This window comes from Chinchilla lanigera, unplaced genomic scaffold (assembly GCF_000276665.1).
Source record: "Chinchilla lanigera isolate Chin_1 unplaced genomic scaffold, ChiLan1.0 scaffold00012, whole genome shotgun sequence".
NCBI lineage: Eukaryota > Metazoa > Chordata > Mammalia > Rodentia > Chinchillidae > Chinchilla > Chinchilla lanigera.
This window is the reverse complement of record NW_004955413.1, coordinates 30,354,349-30,373,339: the sequence shown is the minus strand read 5'-3', so window position 1 is coordinate 30,373,339 and position 18,991 is coordinate 30,354,349. Positions and strand designations below refer to the sequence as shown.

Here is an 18,991-nt window from a genome sequence, read left to right as displayed (position 1 = left end):
AATCTAAAATGCTTCATCAAAATATTCCACCTTGGGGCAGAACCAGAAAACAGAACTAAAACGTAAACTTTGAATTTAATATATAATCTCTGAACAGAAGTAAAGAATGTCATTGCCGCACAGCTGAAGTCGTATCTACACTGCTGGCTAATTTCTGCCTAGGTCTAAGAGTGGTGCTAGCTCTGGTATCACTAAATTGTCTATCTTACCTCCCAGGTGCCCAAAGGTGTAAGTCCCAGCCCACAATCTAACGCAACTGAGCAACATTCCTTTAAATGTGGTTTATCAACTTAAGGGTGAACTCTGGTCTATAAGGGACAGCGCACATCCCTCCCGGGCCTGGGAACGGAGGACCCCGCTACGAGAGGAAAACGTCCAAGGCGGGTGGGAGGAGCGCTGGAGAAGACTGCGGGCTGCAGCTCTGCGGCAGGCGACCTCTCTCACAGAGCTAAACCCTTACCTCCCCGGGGAAAAGACAGCACGCACCATCTTCCCCGGGCCGGAGGGAAGAGCCTGCGTTAGGGAAGAGCGGCTGGGGCCGCTGGGCGTGCAGCCCACAGGCCCGGCCCACGGGGCTCAGAGCCTGGGACCCTCGCCCACGGAAGGCGCAAGGGGGGCCGGGCACTCTGGGGTAGGAGCAGATCCGAGTCCCCAGGCGCAGGGGAAACAGGCGCAGCTGGCGCGGCTGCTGCGCAGGCGGGAGAAGCCCGGCAGGGTGAAGAGGGCAGGCGCACACCAGCAGGGGCGCCGCAGGCCACCCCGCGTCTTGGGGAGCGCCGCCACGTCCTGAGGCCGCACAGCTGGGCACAGGTGGCAGGGGGCTGGGGCGCTCTGCACCAATGGACGCCGCCATGCAGGAGACGGCAGCGCGCGCTAACATCGCATCCTCGTCCCGGCGCCACCCCGCCACCCGCAGGCCCTGCGCCAGCGACTCCGGCTCTGCGGAGCGCGGTGGAAAGCCCAGGAGGAATCCAGCGCCCGGGGCTGCCGGAGGCGAAGCTCTTGGCCCGGACGCTCAGCTCGAGAACGATCTCAGCCTGGAAGATCACACAGCGCGGCAACCGGAAGGACGCGGCATAAGCGGAAGGCGCCGGAAGTCCCGCCCCCGCACGCGCGGAGGGGCCTGGGCGGGGCCTGGGCGGGGCCGCGCACGCGCTGCGGGCCGCGGGGCCGCGCGGAGGCGGTGAGTGCTCGCGGGGGTTAGCTTCAGACTCTGACCGACTTTCGGGAGGCAAGGCCGAAGGGCTGGCTGGCTGGGGGTCCCATCCCTGGGGTGTCGCCTGTTCTCCGGAACCCCGGTGACCCCGAGACCCTCCGCGCAGGGAGCTGTGCGGGCGAGAGACGGCCGGAGGGGTTGTCCCGGGATTGTCCCGCTCTGTGGCCTGCAGCGCGCACCGCGCCCTCCAGTTAAGATCCGGACCGCACAACCCCAGCTAGAACGCTCACTTTCTAAAGGTCGTTTGGGAGCAGCCTGTAATCGCATCACCCCAGGAGGCCGAGGCGGGAGGATCGCACATTCAAGCCCAACCGCGGCAGTTTACCCACTTAGCCACATGCTGTCTCGAAATAAAAAAATAAAAAACGGGCTGCGGATGTAACTTGTTGGGAAGACCCTGGGTTCAGTTCCCAGTACCGAGGGAAACAGCCGCTGGGAACCCGTGCCTCGGAGACTTGCATCTCGGCTGCCTAATTCCACAGCTCATGCTACTGCTGGTCGTACAGCATTCTGCCAGGTCCGGAGCAGGGGACCCGGCTCAGCAGGGGCTGGGTGATGCTGTTGTGTAGAATGACAACTGCTAAAGACGAGTAGAAACCGTGCGGGGAGAGCCAAAGCTCGATGGCCCATGGGTTAACTTTTCTTGACCCCACCAGGCAGTGCCAGTCACGGGGACCACTTCCTGGACATCTGAGACCCAACAGAGGGCATAGGGCGGTGCCAACCGGGCCGATAGATTGAGCACCAAAGGAAGGTGAGGTCGCAGAACCCCAGGGAACAGGAGACTTCGTGCCCACCCTAACTTCAGTGTGCGATGGGCGCTACAGGGAAAGAAGGAGGGTCATTCTGAGTTCAAGGCCAGCCCGGGCTACATAGTTTCAGGCCTGCCTGAACTGCATAGCGAGACCCTGTCTCAAAAAAAGGCACATGGGCTGATCTGCCGTAGCTAAGGAAAAAAAAAAAATCAGTGAACACAGGTTGATAGAAATCACCCAAACTGAAACAAAGAAAAGAGCGAATGCTGGGCATGGTGGTGCACGCTTGTACTAAGGAGGCTGAGGCAGGAGATTGCTGTGAGTTCAAGGCCAGTATGCACACATAGCGCAGCAGCAATTTGCAGTTGGAATCTCAGCAGAAAGATAAAAATGGGGCAGGAGAAGTAGTCAAATTTTCTAAAAGTAATGAGCGATATCAATCACAGATTAAGGAATTCGCCTAAAGAAACATCATCAGAACAAATAACTTCAAAAAACAAAACAAAAAACCCATAGAAATATATTCAAAACCAGAGATAAAAGTCTTGACTGCAGCCGGAGGGGGAAACCCGAGACCTGGGATAAGGAAAAGGCCTTTGGGTGGAAGGGACAGAAGGGACAGCAGGGCAAAAGCCAGGCGGTGAGGGTACAGGTTCTGCAGGACAGGAAGTGGCCCCGGACCATGGCCTGGGTGGGAATGGGGTGCCGAGTTAGGTGGGGCTCGCATGCCAAAGCAGGGAGTTCCACGTGTAGCAGTCACAAAGCCACTTTGCTGTGATGCAGGAGGGCTGGACATAGCTTGCCAGGCTTTCTCTGCATTTGTTGCACTGACTGTGGTTTTCTCCCTTTATTTGGTCTCTGGCACGAATTGTAGTCATTGCTTGGCGAATGGTAAACCAGCCTTGTGTTCCCGGAACCACTCCGTTCGTTCTCACAGGAGTCCTCATACGTATGGTGTATGACCGAATCCAGCTGGCCGCTGTCTGTTAGGATTTGTGTGTTTACGCCCACGAGAGTGTGGGTCTTGGGTTCCCTGGTAGTCCCGCTTAGTTCATCATCTCGGATAACCCTGGGGGTTCCGTGTCTGTGGACTCCTGACTTCCTAACCCTGCGGGGGTGGTCCTTAGTTTCCAGAAGTCTGTATAGGAGTCTTCCTGCTGAAGTGCGTGGAAGAATTTGCCATTCAAACCATCCAGGCATCTCATTTTTTAAAAAGTTCTTTTATTTCATTTCTGGGAGAAGTTTTAATTATGAATTTAATTTTCTTAGTAGATAGTAGGGTTATCCAGGTTTCCTGTTTCTTGAGTTACTTTTGATTTGTTTGTTTGTTTTTTGAGACAAGGTCTTACTATCTAGTCCAAGCTGGTCTTGAACTCAGTTTGTACCCCAGGCTGGCCTTAAACTCACACAGTGATCCTCCTGCCTCAGCCTTCTGACAACTGGGATTACCGGTGTGTGCCATCACGTCATGCACTTTTAATAATTGGTATTTTTGTCAAGAAATCTGTCCTTCTGATCTAATTGGCCAAAAATTTTCAGTTGAAAATTGTTCATAGCATTCCTTTATTATCCATTTAATGTCTCTAGTCTTAGTGGTATTCTTATCTCTGAGATTAGTCATTCATATCTTTGTGTTTTTCTCAGTCAACTTTAATTTGTTTTTTGAGGGGGGGTACCAGGAATCGAACTCAGGACATCTCACTTGCCAGGTAGGCACTTGTGCTGCTGAGCTATATCCCCAGCTCAGTCAATCTAATTAAAGGTCACTTTGACTGAACTTTTGGAATAAGCCACTTTGGTTTTATTGGTTTTTATTTTGTTTGTCTGTATTTTTCTATTTTTATTATATTTTTTCTACGTATAGTGGGTATATTTTGACTTTTGCTAATTTCTTAAATCATCACTTACGTGATTTTTTTTCAGTATTGGGGATTGAACCTAGGGCCTTTGCACTGAGCTATATCCCTAACCCTTAAAACAACAGAACTTTTTTTTAAATTCGGAGGCAGGGTCTTGGTAAATTGTCCTGGATGGGCTCAAACTTGGGTCCTCCTGCCTCAGTTTCCCAGAGTGTTGGGATTGTAGTAGGCCTGCACCACCACATCTGGATACTTGATTTAAACATTCTTTTCTAACGTAAACATTTAATGCTATGACTTTCCCTCTAAGTACAGCTTAAACTACATTCTACGTATTTTTATTTCCATTTAGTTCAATCTATTTTTTAATTTCTTCTTTGAACTACAGTTTCTTTAGAAGCGGTTTATAAATTTCCAAATATCGCGAGATTTCCCAGTTGTTCTGTTACTGATTTCAATTTGGGGGTTAGAGAATAAGCTGTACGACTTAGGCGTCTCTAGCTTGAGGTCCAGGCCACGGCCAGCGCGCGCTCTGCAGTCCCGCCCGCTAGGGCCTGGCGTTCTGAGGGTGCGCAGCAGCGCAGGGCGGGGAGCTTTGGGGTGGGCGGCCTAGCTTCCGAAGGTGATACTGTCTCTGATCGTGCAGATGGCGTCTGAGGCCGAGCGCCGTCCCCTGGGAGTGTTCGAGTGCCAGCTCTGTGGCCTGACGGCGCCCTACAGCTACGTGGGGCAGAAGCCCCCCAACACCCAGTCTGTCGTGTGAGTAGCCCGGGCTCTGGACGCCAGAAGCGTGACCCAGGGAGGCAGGGCGGGGCGGGGCTCAGGGCTGCAGGCCCCGCCCACCTAGGCCCCGCCCCCATGGCCCCGCCCTGCCCAGTGACGGACACCCCTCCACTCAGGCCCCGCCACTCCCTGCAGGCGGCGCTCCTGGGCTGCCTAAGGCCAGGCTGGCGCTGCCCAGAGGAAGAGCCCTGGTGGCTGTGCGCCTTGGTGCCATCCCGTTGGTGGCACTTGCTGGGCAGGATGTCTGTCTTGCTCACCGTCCCTGCGCTGGTGGGAACCGGCATGGGGACTGACTTCCATATGCGGGTGGCCCTGGGCTTGCTTCTCCACTGCCAGCTGGTCCATATCAGGGGCCGCATGGGGAGGGCCGACCAGGGTGTCCTCGCGTGGGGCACGGTGTCAGGGGCCCAGGCAGCTTCCTCTGGCCTGGGTGGGCTGGTGTCCCTGTGGCCTTGTCCTGACACACAGCCTCCAGGGCTGTGAGGGTGGGGACGGTACCCAGTCTCCCTTCATGGCCTTGTGCCTGCTCCGTGAGCCGGCTCCGGCCGTGGTCACGGGGGAGGGGAAGGGGGGTCCCTGTGGATGAACCCCCCTGCCATTTGATCTGAGCTCCTGGCGGCCTGCAGGGTCAGGCCGTGTCTGCCACTGAGCCGTGGCCCTGTCCCTGCAGCCTCCTGGAGGAGAGCTACGTCATGAAGGACCCCTTCTCACCGGACAGGGACAGGTTCCTGGTCCTCGGTGCACAGTGCAGTGTGTGCGGCAGGCTGGTGTGCGTGGGCCCGGTGGGTAAGCGGGGTTGGGCCGCTGCCCTGGGGGTGGGGTCCTGGCCTTCCCAGCTCCAGGGGGCAGGGGTGCGGGTCCTCGGGGGGCAGGGCCCATAGAACAGAGGACACGGGTCCTAGAGCATCAGAGTGCCAGGCACCTTGCCATCAGCAACACACATCTGCTCAGACACACCACGGCAGTCGCAGCTCCCACCATCACATTTATGTCCCAGCCCATACGTAGGAAGGGACAAGGGAGCACATGTGTGCCCGTCCTTAGAGGGGAGTGACCAGGAGGTGGCACACAGAGCCGCTGGTGAGAGCCCTGACTGGGCTATCACATGGCCACCCCCGTTGCTGGGAGTGCTGGAATCCTGAGCTTGGCGCTGTGTGCTGGGGGGTGGGGCTCACAGTTCCAGGGCTGGTGAATGGCCACGAGGGGGCAGCGGGGCTGTCCCTGCCTTCGGGGCCCTGCTGCTCCCAGGTCCCCGGGGCCCAGGCCGAGGTCCCTGCTGTGACGCACGAACAGGAGCGCTCTGGGAGGCTTGGCTCTGGGGGAGCCTGCGGCACAGCCGTCATCGTTTTGCCAGCCCAGAGTCTCTGTCCCGTCAGCTGTTCCCACTGGGGCTCTTCCGGGACATTGTAGGCAGGCCCTGTGGGTGGCGGGAGGATGCCGCAGGGCGAATTCTCCCTTGCTTCTTCCAGGAGTGCAGTCTGTTCTACTCCAAGAGGTTCTGTCTGCCCTGCGTCCGGGAGAACCTTGGCGCCTTCCCTGCGGAGATCCGGCAGGACCTGGAGAAGAGGAAGGCCCCTCCCTCCATGAGGTCCTCGGGCCGGGCCTGTCCCGGGACCTGAGCTCAGGGCCCACGCAGAGCCCGCTGTGGTGCCTGCCTGTTCCTGGGAGCAGATCTGTGGCTGAGCAGGCTGGGCGCCCCAGGCGTGGCTGGCCAGGGGCAGAGCTGTGGCCTGGGTGCCTCCTGGGTAAACCATGCTCCGAGGTCACCATGGGTGCGCGTGGGGCAGGTGCAGATACAGGGCAAGGCCCGTGGGGTTGGCCTGCGAGGAAATTGGTGCCAGCAGTCAGCTTGGCAGGGGTGGGGAGGGGCTCATGTCACACCCTTGGGAGACCACAGCAGCGGTCCCAGAAGGCTTCATGCCCTTGAAATGCTAACTGTGCTAATCTTGAACTCAGAGACCTGGCTAATGTTCTGAGAAGCAATCCTTCCACCCAGCACTTGGGAGACCTGAGGTCCCCGCAGGCCCTTTGGGTGGGCTGGGAGTGGGGAGGTTCCCTGCGGACAGCCTGGGCGGGGATGTCCCCATGGTGGGTATGACAGTCCCATGGCTGGTCTAGCTCAGCTAGACCAGCTCCCTTGTGTGTCCCCCAGTCCGGAGTGCATGGGCCTCCTTAGCTTGCAATCCCCCTCCCCCTCTCGGGCGCAGCCCCCTAGCTGGCCAATGTCCCTGTGGCCCTGGCCCCGCACAGTGGCAAATGTGGGGTCTGTAGGGAGCTGTGTGTCTGCTCAGCGTGTGCTGAGGAGCTGCTGTTGCACTTCACGATCACGGCGCGGTCACTGTCCTGTCTGATGAAAATGGATAAAGAGCTTTTTCTTGCAAGTGCGTGCCTTGGGTTTTACTTATAAATGCCTACTATTCCCCCGCCTTTTTTTCATCATGCACATCCAGCAATTCTCACATCATCACTCAATGCACCAGATAATTTTAAAAAATAGTTTAATTTTTAAAACCAATTAAGGCAAAACTGTACCCTGAAATTAACTCTTTACATTCACCAGTCTTACAGTACGTCATTCCAAACATACAAATTCCCATAAATTCAGGATAGAAATCAATACATATGGTCAGTTCAGTCTCCTAACAGGGAAATAAAGATGACCCAAGATTTTTTTAAAATTAAGGTTATGTTACAGCCATTTTCTAATTGCTTGGAACTGATCTGTTAATGTTACCAGAGAAATTACATTTGCCGTCCTGTGTGCACCCTGGATTCCTGAGGTCCTGGACAGCCCGGTCCCCCGGAGGCTGTCAGGTTAGAGAGGACGCTGGTGAAGCCTCTCCGGTCCTAGTTGAAACTGCCCCACATGCTGAGGGAACCAGGGCCCCCAGCTCCTCGGGACTCAGCATAAGGCACCTAAGAATAGTACCCTGGCACATGGCAGGGACCTGGCGCAGTCCTGCTTTGGAGACGTGCACCTTCTCGTGCATGTCCATGAGACCCCCTCCTAGGGTTGAGTGCAATGGCACAGTGGTTCCCAGAGGGTGTCACAAAGACCAAGACGCACCCAAAGGAAATTTGGCCAAGACACCGGAAGTGGGAGAAGAGCCACTCATGGGCCCTGCAGTTTCTGCCCTGTGCTTCGGGCCGGGCCACCTGGGGGCTGCCAGAGAACCAGTGGCTGCAAATGCTTTCCACCAGGACGTTTCTCGTTGCCAAGGTTCTTTGGTGATGCAGGTCATGATTCCCTGAAGAACAAACGCTATGAACAAAACGGGACCAGCTAGTGGTTTGATTAAAACACTGGCGTGAAGTCTGTGACCGCCACCCTGGGGTCGAAGGCCTCCTTGGTGGAAATGAATACAGACATGCACATCTTCTGCATCTAACATATGGTGGGGTGGGGGGAGTTTACACAAAGAAAGTTCTGCATGGCTCAGGAGAAACGAACAGCTTCAGGGTCCTGTGCGCCCACATGCACTTGGGTTTCCATTGTCTGAGCTCAGCTTCCTGTTTCCGGTAGGTTCAAGAGCCGGGCTTCAGGCACAATGAACAGTGACTTGTAAATACTCTCATTCACACTGAGTTATGATGGCCTATTGGCTACTTGTGTTAGGATGGTTTTTAAAAACTCAAATCACAGTATTAAAGATACAGCTGTTCATTGAATTGTTTTTGCTGTGCAGCATAGACCGAGAAGTGGCAAGAGGAGCGACGCTGTGATCTTACAGAAAGGGCACTACGTGGTGCGCATCCGTTGTGAGGTACATTTTGTTTAGGCCTGAGAAGGAGCTGACTGTGCCTTTAAAACAGGGAGTTTTCCAAAAGTGATTGATTTACCAGGAAAGAATCAGTCATGCATTGATCCTCAGGGCCTGCAGCCCGGCCTCACCGAACTCGGGCAGAGACCGGGAGGAAGCACGCCCTCCCTCCGAGCACCCGCTGCAGGCCAGGCACCTCGGAGGCCCAAGTGCCCCCCCAGCTTTTGCTGGGAGGTGCAGCTCCTGCCAGAGCTTGCTGTGCGCCAGCCTGTGCAATTCGCCATCAGCGCACTGGATGAAGGAGTATTTGATGTTGGGTAGGGGAAACGGAGGGCAAGAGAGGAAGTGGCCAGTATATTCCCTTCTCTAGAGAAGAACACGGAGGACTTTCACTTCTGACTCAAACTGGAAAATTTTTTTCATACTTCTTTTAGCAAACAATGGGTTTAACAGCCAGGGGCCCTTGAAGTACTTGGCTTTGTCGGTTGGTTCTTCGGGACCAACACCGAACGGAACCAGTGGGTCTGTTCTGGACAGATAGGGCCATGTGCCCAGGACCTGGTCAGCTGGCCCCTCCTCCCGCGCTAAGGGGGTGCTCTCGTGGGGGACAGGAGCAGCCGACACCGTTTCTCACGTCTCCTGAAATTGCAAGAAGTCATCAAGTCCTGAGAAGCCAGGCTCACCAGACAGCAGTTCCGAACTCTGTGAAGCCATTTCGGGCACCAGGGTGCAACAGGCAGGGTGTGGGGTGCACGTCCTGCAGCCTACCCGCTGAGGCACAGTTTAAGAGCCTGCTGGCCCCGCCTGAGGGGCGTGATGGAGACCACTGTGTAGTTATTTAAACCGAAGCCGGAGGAAGGCCGATTGCCTATTTTTTTTTTTTTTTTTTTAACAAAGCTTCCAATTTTGTATTTTAGTATGGTTGTGGGTTTTAAAGAGAGATCATGGTCCCCTATGTTCTGAGTCTGGCCAAATTATTGCTCTGGTTGTTAACTGTTTTGCCAGCTGGGGGCTGATGACCATTTTTGAGTCTCATTCAATTGGCACCAAAATATATATTTAGACATCCCAGCAAATCCTCCGTGGGGGCCGGGCTCAGCGGCACAAGTGCCGGCCTGGCAAGTGCAAGATCCTGAGTTCGATTCCCGGTACAAAAAAAAAATCCTCCATGAGGGTTCATGCTCAGGTCTCCACAGGCAGCGGCCTTTCAGCCCCGGAAAGGCGGCCTGAGATGGGGTGGCGATGACAGGCCCCCGTGTGAGCCGTCCCTCAGCTGCACCAGCACAGCGGACGCGGCGGCATCGGTGCTGATTCATCCCGTTTGTTCCTTCAGCCCCTCGGAGCCCAGATCCTCGGCGATTCCTGTGGCAGGTGTTCGTGGACCTTCACTTCCGGAAGGCGCCGTCTGAGGACGGCTTGTCTGGCGGCCTCCACCTCTGCGGTCCACAGGAAGGCGCACAGGCGGACTCGGTCCTTCCCCAGGCCCGGCAATGCATTGAAACAGTCCCTGGATACTTTCCACCCCGAAATCCCTCCCTGGGTGGCATTGGTTTTGATTTGTGACTAGTGTCTTACCAGAGTCCACACCACTGCTCTGAACAGAGGAAATTTTTTTTGCGACCCGGGACTGAATGAGAGCCTTCGCACTGAGCTGCATCGCCGGCCCTTTTTAAAAAGAAAACTAACTCAGACAGGATCTTGTTAAGTGTCTAAGTTGCCCGGGCCCGCCTGTTTCCCAGAGCACTGGACTGGGACGTCTTTGAAGAAATCGTTCTGCAGGAGCACCGCACTGACTGCAGGTGACGGGCACCGGCTGCACGGATGGCTGGGGGTCGGCTGTCCCGCTGTCCCAGGAAGATCAGAGAGGCGGTGAGGTGGACAGGCAACGCCAGGTAGGCCCTCCATGCCCAGGCTGGGTGTGTCCGTTTCAGATGGGGTGCTCAGGCTAGGTGCTAAGCTGTGGGACACGTGCCTGGGGCCCACAGTGTGAAAGGCCACTTGGGTCGAAGGCACCACAAAAGGCCAGTGTCCACTGGGGCCACAGACGCACAGGTTGTAACATCTGTAACCTGAGGTTCAACAGGTTGTTCCAAGATGTGTGACGCCCCAGGTTGGACAAAACCCCCTCTGTCCTGTGTGCGGATGCTAAGTGTCCAACAGGGCTGGTGTCCTTGGTGTGAAAGGGGGCTCGAGGCGGGACACGCTGAGGCCACCAGCTCGGTACAGTGGGCGGTGGGCAGAGGGCCCAAGGTGGGCCATTCTGTGAGGGTTGCGTTCCAGCACTGGTAGGACCTCTCCTGGGGCTGGGCTTTTAAGCAAAGGGCTCCCTTTACACAGCAGGGGTCCTTTGGAAAGTCGTAGGGCCCACCATTGCCCGCCTGCTGCGAATCAGACGCTCGTGAGCATCCCGTGTCCCTAAGGTGACTGCAGGGACACCTCGAAGGCTGGGTGGAGCTTTCTGCATGCCTTTGTTCTAACAGTGCCTTTGTAGTGCTGACTGACGTACACTGGGAGGAAAGTAGCTGCTAAATTAAAGTTCGCTTGTCATCAGCCAAATAGCCTGCTTGTGCCTGGGGGTCCTGCTCTCTTTGGGGCTCCTGCGCCCTCCCTGGACCCTCCACCGCAGTGCCCAAAGTGGTTTGGTCCTTTGGGGTCTCTGAGGGTGAAAAGAATTCCTTCAGAACAGGCCAGCTCTCTTGGCGTTCTCAGATGTGCTCACATCGTGGTCCTGGCTTTCTCTCTACTCCCATTAGTCACAGACGGGTGGGCGCGCCCCCTTGGGAGGCGGCTTCGATCTCATCAGTGAGCTGGGGAAGGTCCAGGGGAGACCAGCAGCAAGGAGGCCCCGCTGATGTAACTGGCAGCGTCCTGCTGTGACATCTATGCACTTTGCTCTCACCTCCCGCGGTGCCTGGACCATGGTGCCCAGAGAGGGGCAGCAGTAAGGCTCACAGTGGACGATAGAGAGGACCCCCTGAGCCTGCGTCGGCTGCCATAGAAGGGGTCATCTCACTGCACGTCATCGCTCCAGCATGGGACACCAAGGCCAGCGGGCGGGCTGGGCCCAGCACTTCTTGGTAGTGAAAGGTGGGGAGGAAGAGCCTGGCGGAGCCGGCAGCGTCCTGCACTCACTGCCGGAGGACGGGGCTCCGCGTGTGGTACAGACCTCTGTGCCAGCTGCCACGCCTCCTGTGCTTCTCGCTGCTGCCTGGCGACTCCTGGCAAACTCAGATGCGCTCCAGTAGTACTGACGCCCTGAGAATCTCTGAGGAGGTGACTCAGTATTCTAGCACGGAGTGGCCGGGAGCGCCCTTGATGCTCGGATGCTGAGACTCGGAGTTTTCCTTCCTAACAAGAGAACGCTGTCCGAGGACTTCCTGGCTTCCTTTGGACATCACCGATAGTCTCACGAGACTCTAAGAGAATCGAGTTCACACATGCTGAGCACTGGGTAGACGAATGCTGGGCTCGCCGGTCAGTTTGGCTGTCACCACGGAGAGCGCAATGGGAGGGGCTGCTGTGCATGCACATTACGAATCCTTAAATGGGGTGATGATGACATTCCTGGCAGGCTGGGTCTGGCAGCTCCCTCCCCAGGCACTGTGTATCTGAGTGGCATTTGTCTAGTGCACGTCAGAGCTGGAGGGGGGCAAGATAGACTGGGCGCTGGACCCTGGACTTGGATGGCCACAGCCCTGGGGACTCCTAGGTGTGGGGAGTGGGCGGTGGGGAAGGGACTCAGGCTGGCTTGGCCTTGTAGGGGTTCACTGTGACAGGGAGCCGATAGGAAAGAGTCTCCTCTGCTTTGGGGTCCTACGGCACTTGGACAGCTGCTTGCTGCATCTGAATAGGTCCTTTGGATCTGGAAGGAAGGAAGGAAGGAAGGAAGGAAGGAAGGAAGGAAGGAAGGAAGGAAGGAGGGAGGGAGGGAAGAGGGGGAGGAAGGAAGGGGGGAAGGAAGGAAAGAAGGAAGGGCACCAGAGACAATCAGGACCTAAGTGCCCAGTGCCCTGAATGGTGGCAGAGACACTTGCAGATCAGACCACCTGGTAGGTGGGAGGGCACTGCTGAAGTCATTCTTATATGACAATTTATCCACCAGGTAGACAGAAAGAACATCTCTAGGTCCACAGGTTCTAGACCAATCACTGTAATCAACAATGGACTGAGGTTGGGAAGTTGATCTTTAAGGCTAAAACTATTTCAGATGTTGGAAAAAAAAAAAAAGCAGAAAACAAAACCCTACCTTATGTATACAGTGGGAAACACAGACTTAACTATATCTTTTTTTTTTTTTGGTTTTTTCCGGTACCGGGAATCGAACTCATGACCTTGTGCTTGCCAGGCAGGCGCTGTGCCACTGAGCTAAATCCCCAGCCCCTCAACTGTATCTTTGTAAAAAAAGACAAAGCCAGCTGTGGAGAAATCTGAGCATAGGCACAACTGCCTGGTGGAGGATCCAGCGCCCCTCTCGTTTTCTGGGTGACCATCCCTGCTGGCCTGGGCGGTAAAGCTGCACAGGTGGTCTCCCTGTCCAGGAGCGCTGACCACCACCACCACCAAGAGTTACAACAATAAAGCGTCACGTTTTAAAAGGCAACACAGGAAAAGATAAAGGAGCTGCCGAAGGAGGCCCAGAGGAACACTGAGACATCATTTCTGCTTGGCCCTAGGATCACTACCACGCCTGCAGACAGCCTGGCTGAGTTGCTTCCGGCTTGAGAGGAACAGAAGTAAGCAGGAGGGAAGGCTTCATCCAATTCTGCTTACCCCGGTCACAGCTTACAACCCAGAGGCGCTTGGGACCCAGTTTCCTGGGATCTTCCACGTGAGCCTGGAAATGGGCTTCGCCACAAACTACCTGGGACCACGAAAACCACGAACTGAAAAGGACACCGTGACGGCTGCATGTTCATAGCTTATCAAACTGTTCTGGAAAATTCTCCATCTTACGATTAAAAAGCAGCCTGCTGTTTCTTCAGATTCAGGAAACAGGACTGATATCATCCAAATAAATATTCTGCTGCATTTTAAATACCTAACCTTTGGCTACATCTAGATTTACAGGATTACAACAGTTGTTAAAAAGTGCTGATTAGTTTTCCGCATCAGGAGGGAGCACAACAGTAGAAGGGGTGGTCGGGAGGGAACAGACCACGTATCTCGAGGTTACCCGTTAATTAAATGGCAAATCACGCACGTGATATAACGAACGTGCACTGATTACATGGGGCGAGTTAGAATCAGACCGTGGCTCACGATTGTCCTTCATTTCCTGGGTCCTGAGCAGCAGCGCTCGAGTAGCAAGTGCGCTCTAAGTGCTGGCTGCCGTGAGGGCTGCCGCAGGACAAGTTTCCCGTCTCCAAGGTCAAAGGGTGCAGATTTGAGCTGCTCCCGTCTCTCCTCTGCAGTGGCACCGGCGTTCGGCGCCCCTGCAGGGCGGCTGCTGTCGCACGCTGCCAGTCTCAGTACATGTCCTTGTAGATCTCCTGCAGCAGCGGGTGCAGCGAGGCGTCTGATTCCGTCTTGATGACCTGCACCAGCTGTGCGTGCTCCGTCACCAGCTGCCGCAGGTCCGCCAGCTTCTGGAGGAGTTTGGGGAAGAGGAAGGTGTCGTCGGGATGGTTGCTTTCCAAGTGGAGCTTGAGCACTTGCACAATGCCCTCCTGCATTTTCTCAATGTAGTTTATGTTTAGGAGGCCGGGCCGATCTATTGTCAAAACAAGAAAGAGACATTTGTGTGTGAGAATAACTGGTAACTGCCCATCAGCCGGGGGCACCCCGGCCGAGCAGCTCCCCATGCTGTGAACTTCATCCAGGACAGATTTTCCCCAAGTCCCGGGCCTACCAGGGACAGGCAGGACTGATACTCATTCCTAGACTCAGCGCCACTTTCCACCCACAGCAGCTGGTCCTCCAATTGGATTTGCTTGACCACCACTGTCAGGAAAACCCGGACAACAGCCAGAGCCTGGTGACATTCTGGTGAAGTTTTATCCTCACTGGCCTGGAACACGGGAAAGGAAGGTCTTCCTGGGTCACGGCCAGGTAGGCGGCTGCAAGCTCTCAGCTGTACTGAGGAAGTGCGACACACGCGCAGCTCCTAGGGCCTTCCCATACGGGGCGGCGAGGGAGGCTGAGGGTGGGGTGGACGCGGGCTGCCAGGGTGCAAGGCACCCCAGAGCAGGGAGCAGGATGGCACGGAAGCACCAGCGTGCACGTCGGGTGGCCTCCCTGGCACAGGCTTAGGCCATGGGTCCCAGCCATGACCACCTACGTTCCACGCAGTCCTCCCAAAGTCCGTCTCATCTTTTGTGCTTCTGCCGATGTGGACTTTTTATCTTCTTTGTTTTATGGTTATAAAGTGAATATAATTGTGAAGGGTTTTTTTTTTTTTTGAGACAGGGTCTATGTATTCCAGGCTGGCCTTGAACTCCTGCCAATCCTCCTGCCTCAGCCTCCTGACTGCTGGGATTATAGGCATGTGCCACTACATCTAGTTTTTAACAGAGAAATTTTTTAAAAGATGGAAAGAACCCGGTGGCCGTTTGAACCGTGCGTTAACAGGCTTCCTGTCTACCTTACTGGCCACCTCTCCCCACGAACAGGACTGCGCATGCTTGGAGCTTCTCTGGTGGAGCCGCGATCTATCACACATACACAGCTCGGCAGGTGCTTCCCGCCCTCACTGCTACATCCTGAGCCTACCAAGAGACAATGCTAGATTACGCACAGCCGCTCTGCCCCTTCTCGGGTCACATGGCGCCAGGAGGGCCTCTTCCACCGGACTCTGCCCAGCCAGATGGCTGTAGGCACACACGGCAAGTGGTCTGGAGGACACTGTGGCTTCCGGCAAGTGGCAGGTGGGGGCCGCCCTTGGTCTCTGCCAAGCTGGGCAAGGTCGGCTGGATTTACAGTTGGCAGGTGACCTTCCCAGACTCAGGACGGCTGTTTAGGGAAGGTGACACTGGGCCAAGAGCCTGGTGCTGCAGAGGCCGAGCGCTTCCTCCCCGGATCCACTGCCCTGGCAGAGCAGAGCGTGCAACTGCCCATCAGCTGCAGGGTTCTTTATAACGACACAGTGCCAGCGTGACCAGTAGTGACGGCAGCTGGATGAACATCTGTGTGCCACTTCAGAGAACAGGATTTATAGTACTGATATAACATAATTATATAGTTACAATAGTAACAGGAGAACGTTATACATCATAATACTAATTACATCTGATGTGCTAATTAAATCAGGTCTAATTGTACTAACACGCGTACGTCATAGTTATATCTACATAACATTTCTTTAGTGGTACTGGGGAATGAATACAGGGTGTTTGCACTGAACTACATCCCCAGCCCTTTTTTTTGAGTTTTTATTTTGAGATAAGGTCTTGTTAAGTTGCTAAACTGCCCAGGCTGAACTTAAATCTGGATTCTCCTGCCTTAGTTGCCCAGAATGGTGGGATTAGAGGCATGTGCCGCCCGCCCGGCGACAAACACGTGTTTGTACGTACAGTACTCTAAGTTACACAATAGCATCCTAGTTCTCTTTAATTCTACTCAGCATCAACTGGGGCTCAGATGCCCCCCACATGCCAGTGCCCATGTCATGCGACAGAGCTCGAGCTGGCACCGACCCGCTCAACAATGATCAAGTTCTTTACGAGAGGAGGCTGCAAGCGACCCGACACCAGCTTCAACTGACCACTCACCTCCGCAGCAAATGATAGCAGCCACGAAAAGGGCAATGTCGCTGTCGTCCAGCTCCAGGGCGTTGAACTTCATGGCGAAGTCGAACTTCGATTCCAGGATATCACAGAAGGGTTTCCGGAGGTTTTTGAGGAACTCTCGGGTTATGAAGCCGTTTCCGGAGGCCACCAGCATCCCGTCCTTGTTCATCATGGAGGACAGCATCGTGAAGATGGCCTCGTACACGCCGTACTTCAGCAGGGTGACCTGGTCGTTCAGGTCCAGGCTGGCGAAGCCCGGGATGGCCTTGGCGAACTCCGTGAGGTTGGTGACCGTCTCCACCGACATGCACTGGCAGCAGTGGAAGATGCGGACCTCGGCCTCCTTGTTTTGGATGCCGTTGGCCACCATCTTGGCCACCAGCGTCTTCTCGGCCATACACAACGTCTCCATGTCGTGGATGACAAAAGGCTGCAAGGAAGGACACTGACGTAAGCAGGCAGCTTGGGGCAGGTCATGCAGTGTTCTGGCAACTGACCAGGAGCCACTGTGCCCCATCACCCCACCTGGTGCCTCAGGGACTCCAAATCCGAAGGAAACAGTCCTCATCCTGGAGACCTTCAAAATGAGTTGCAGAAAACAAGATGTCATGGAGAACTCACAAGATACATCAGTAAGACAGTAATGGTCCTTGCCTGACCCTGGGGAGGGATTTTTGTGACTAAGAAACTAAAGCGTTTCTGGGCACGGTGGTGCAGGCCTGCAGTCATGGCACTCTGGGAGGCTGAGGCAGGAGCACTGCAAGTTTGAGCTCAGCCTAGGCAACTCAGTGACTTAGTGAGACTGTCTTAAAAAAAACAAAACAGAAAGAAAAAGAAAAAGGGGCTGGGGGATGTGGTGTAGCTCAGTGTGAAGATCCTGGGTTCAATCTTTAGTATACAAAAAATTTTTAAAAATTAAAAGAAACTGAAAAACTGATTTTGGCAATAAAGCTAGTAAGAAAATAGCAGCAAAGTACCTTGCATATTTTATAGTATTCCCTAAACTCCTAAATACTAGTGCAGTAATACTAAGGAATTATAGTAATTCTTTTTTGGTTTTTTTTTTTCTGGTACCGGAAATCGAACTCACGACCTTGCGCTTGCCAGGCAGGTGCTGTGCCGCTGAGCTAAATCCCCAGCCCTGGGTAATTCTTAATTTTACCATTTCATATCCCTTAAATGTAACCATCATTAACACTGACTATTGAACAGACAATCTGCATGTGAATATTCCTTTCCCAGAGAGCTGGCCTGAGCGGGCAGCCGCTGAGCCCTGTGGGGATGGAAGGGAGGCGCCCACGCCCGCCCTTCCCGACACTGAGCATGGAAGCCGGCGCCAAGGCCCGCGACGAGTGCCAGGTCCTCACCTACATGAGCCCTGCCACCTCCTGGTCCTGCTGTTCCCCACATCCCCCGGGATGCATGACAGTTTGAGTTACATAGCGAGGCCCTGATGCAAAAATCCAAAACAAAAAAAAGAGGAAGAGGGGAGGGGAAGGGAGAGGAGAGAGTCCGAAGGTTCAAAACAACGAAAGAACTGATGCTTAAGGAGTTGGACGTGCACTTACAATTTCTCTGCTGTGATTGCTACGCATTCTGCACACATACGGAACTGTCACACTGTACTCCATGCAGATGTACAACAAAAAAAATACATCTAAGAAAATATCCATAGGTGGAAAACCAGCTGGTGGGCTGTGTGGTGGGTCTAGAGGCATTCTGTCTGGGGGTCTGAGAATAGCGGGCATCTGATGCCAACCCCAAATCACATGTGCCACCGCCAGATGAAGCAGCCAGCACCATGCCCACCTCTCTGGGACACCACGCCCAGGTGGGCACCAGCGGCAATGCACCTGGGCAGCTGGCCCGACACGTCGCGTTTCTGAGCAGTCCCAAGCATCTGCTGGAACCGCAGTGTAGAGCCACTGCCGGGGCAAGGGGCCCGCGCCCGACACAGAGCACGGTGGGCATGGTGGGAACAGGCGGGCTACCCACGAGGTATCCAACAGAGCTGGAACTCGCCAGACAGAAAGAACGCACTCCACACTGAGGAAAAGGGTACTTTAAATGTGACCCGAGAACGAGTGAGAACAAACACAAAATTCAATAGGATAGATTGTTTTTCTTGTGTTTGTGGAGCTAGGGAGGGAACTCAGGGCCCCCGACAGGCCAGGCAAGCACTCTACCTACAGCACAGAATTCAAAGCCAGATTTCTCAGTATGTCAGGTCAAATAAGGAAGACCAAAATGGTCTCTCTCCAAAGACCTTAAACAGACCACTAGGCATTGCTGGGGGAAAACTTGAGACAGCTGTGTTTCATAAAACACTGAGGCTCAGCTTTAAGAATTAACATTCGCTGTGGGGAAAAAGGAACCCTTCTCCACGGTTGGTGGGAGTATAGACTGGTGCAACCACTGTGGAAATCAGTGTGGAGATTCCCCCCCCAGAAAAGGATTGGAGATCCTATTTAGCCCAGCTATTCTCCTTCTGGGTATCTTCCCAGCAGAATTAAAAACATCATACCACAGTGATGTATGAGCACCCATGTTTATAGCAGCACAATTTGTAACAGCTAAATTTTGGAAACAACCCAAATGCCCATCGACTGAGGAATGGATAAGAAAGATGTATTTTGGGGCCGGGAATATAGCTCAGTGGCACAAGTGCCTGCCTGGCAAGCACAAGGTCCTGAGGTTCGATTCTTGGTACCAAAAAAAAGATGTATTTTTATACAATGGAGTACTAGTCAGCTATAAAGAAGGATAAACTTGAGACTTTTATAGGTAAATGGATGCACTTGGGACCATACTTATAAGTGAAATAAATCAGACTCACATGTGTAAACAAAACATTGTATTGTCTCTCTGGTGTGGGAAATTGAACGAGTAAATA

General features: G+C 54.3%; 2 protein-coding genes across 12 annotated transcripts in view; one reads left to right on the top strand and one right to left on the bottom strand.

The window, feature by feature from the left end:
- Positions 1–1,129: 1,129 nt before the first annotated feature.
- Cdpf1 (cysteine-rich, DPF motif domain containing 1) lies at positions 1,130–6,994 on the top strand. 6 transcript variants are annotated; one of them, XM_013511381.1, is made up of 5 exons: positions 1,140–1,183; positions 1,873–1,970; positions 4,477–4,589; positions 5,284–5,395; positions 6,083–6,994. In XM_013511381.1, the coding sequence occupies exons 3-5, from the start codon at positions 4,477–4,479 to the stop codon at positions 6,230–6,232; spliced, it is 375 nt and encodes a 124-aa protein (XP_013366835.1). In that variant the 5' UTR covers positions 1,140–1,183; positions 1,873–1,970; the 3' UTR covers positions 6,233–6,994. The 6 variants fall into 6 exon arrangements, with proteins under 6 accessions (XP_005379559.1, XP_013366835.1, XP_013366838.1 ...); XM_013511384.1 differs by lacking the exon at positions 1,873–1,970 and adding an exon at positions 1,323–1,733 and having other exon boundaries at positions 1,145–1,183; XM_013511383.1 differs by lacking the exon at positions 1,140–1,183 and adding an exon at positions 1,190–1,298.
- Positions 6,995–7,094: 100 nt separating this feature from the next.
- The window catches only part of Ppara (peroxisome proliferator-activated receptor alpha), a 59,683-nt gene continuing 47,786 nt past the window's right edge, over positions 7,095–18,991 (bottom strand). For all 6 annotated transcript variants that reach the window (XM_005379499.1, XM_005379498.1, XM_005379496.2 and 3 more), the window contains 2 exons: positions 16,081–16,528; positions 7,095–14,084 (listed from right to left, as the gene is read on the bottom strand). In XM_005379499.1, the coding sequence (XP_005379556.1) occupies positions 13,840–14,084; positions 16,081–16,528 (693 nt within the window). In that variant the 3' untranslated portion in view covers positions 7,095–13,839. The remainder of the gene's footprint in view (positions 14,085–16,080; positions 16,529–18,991) is intronic.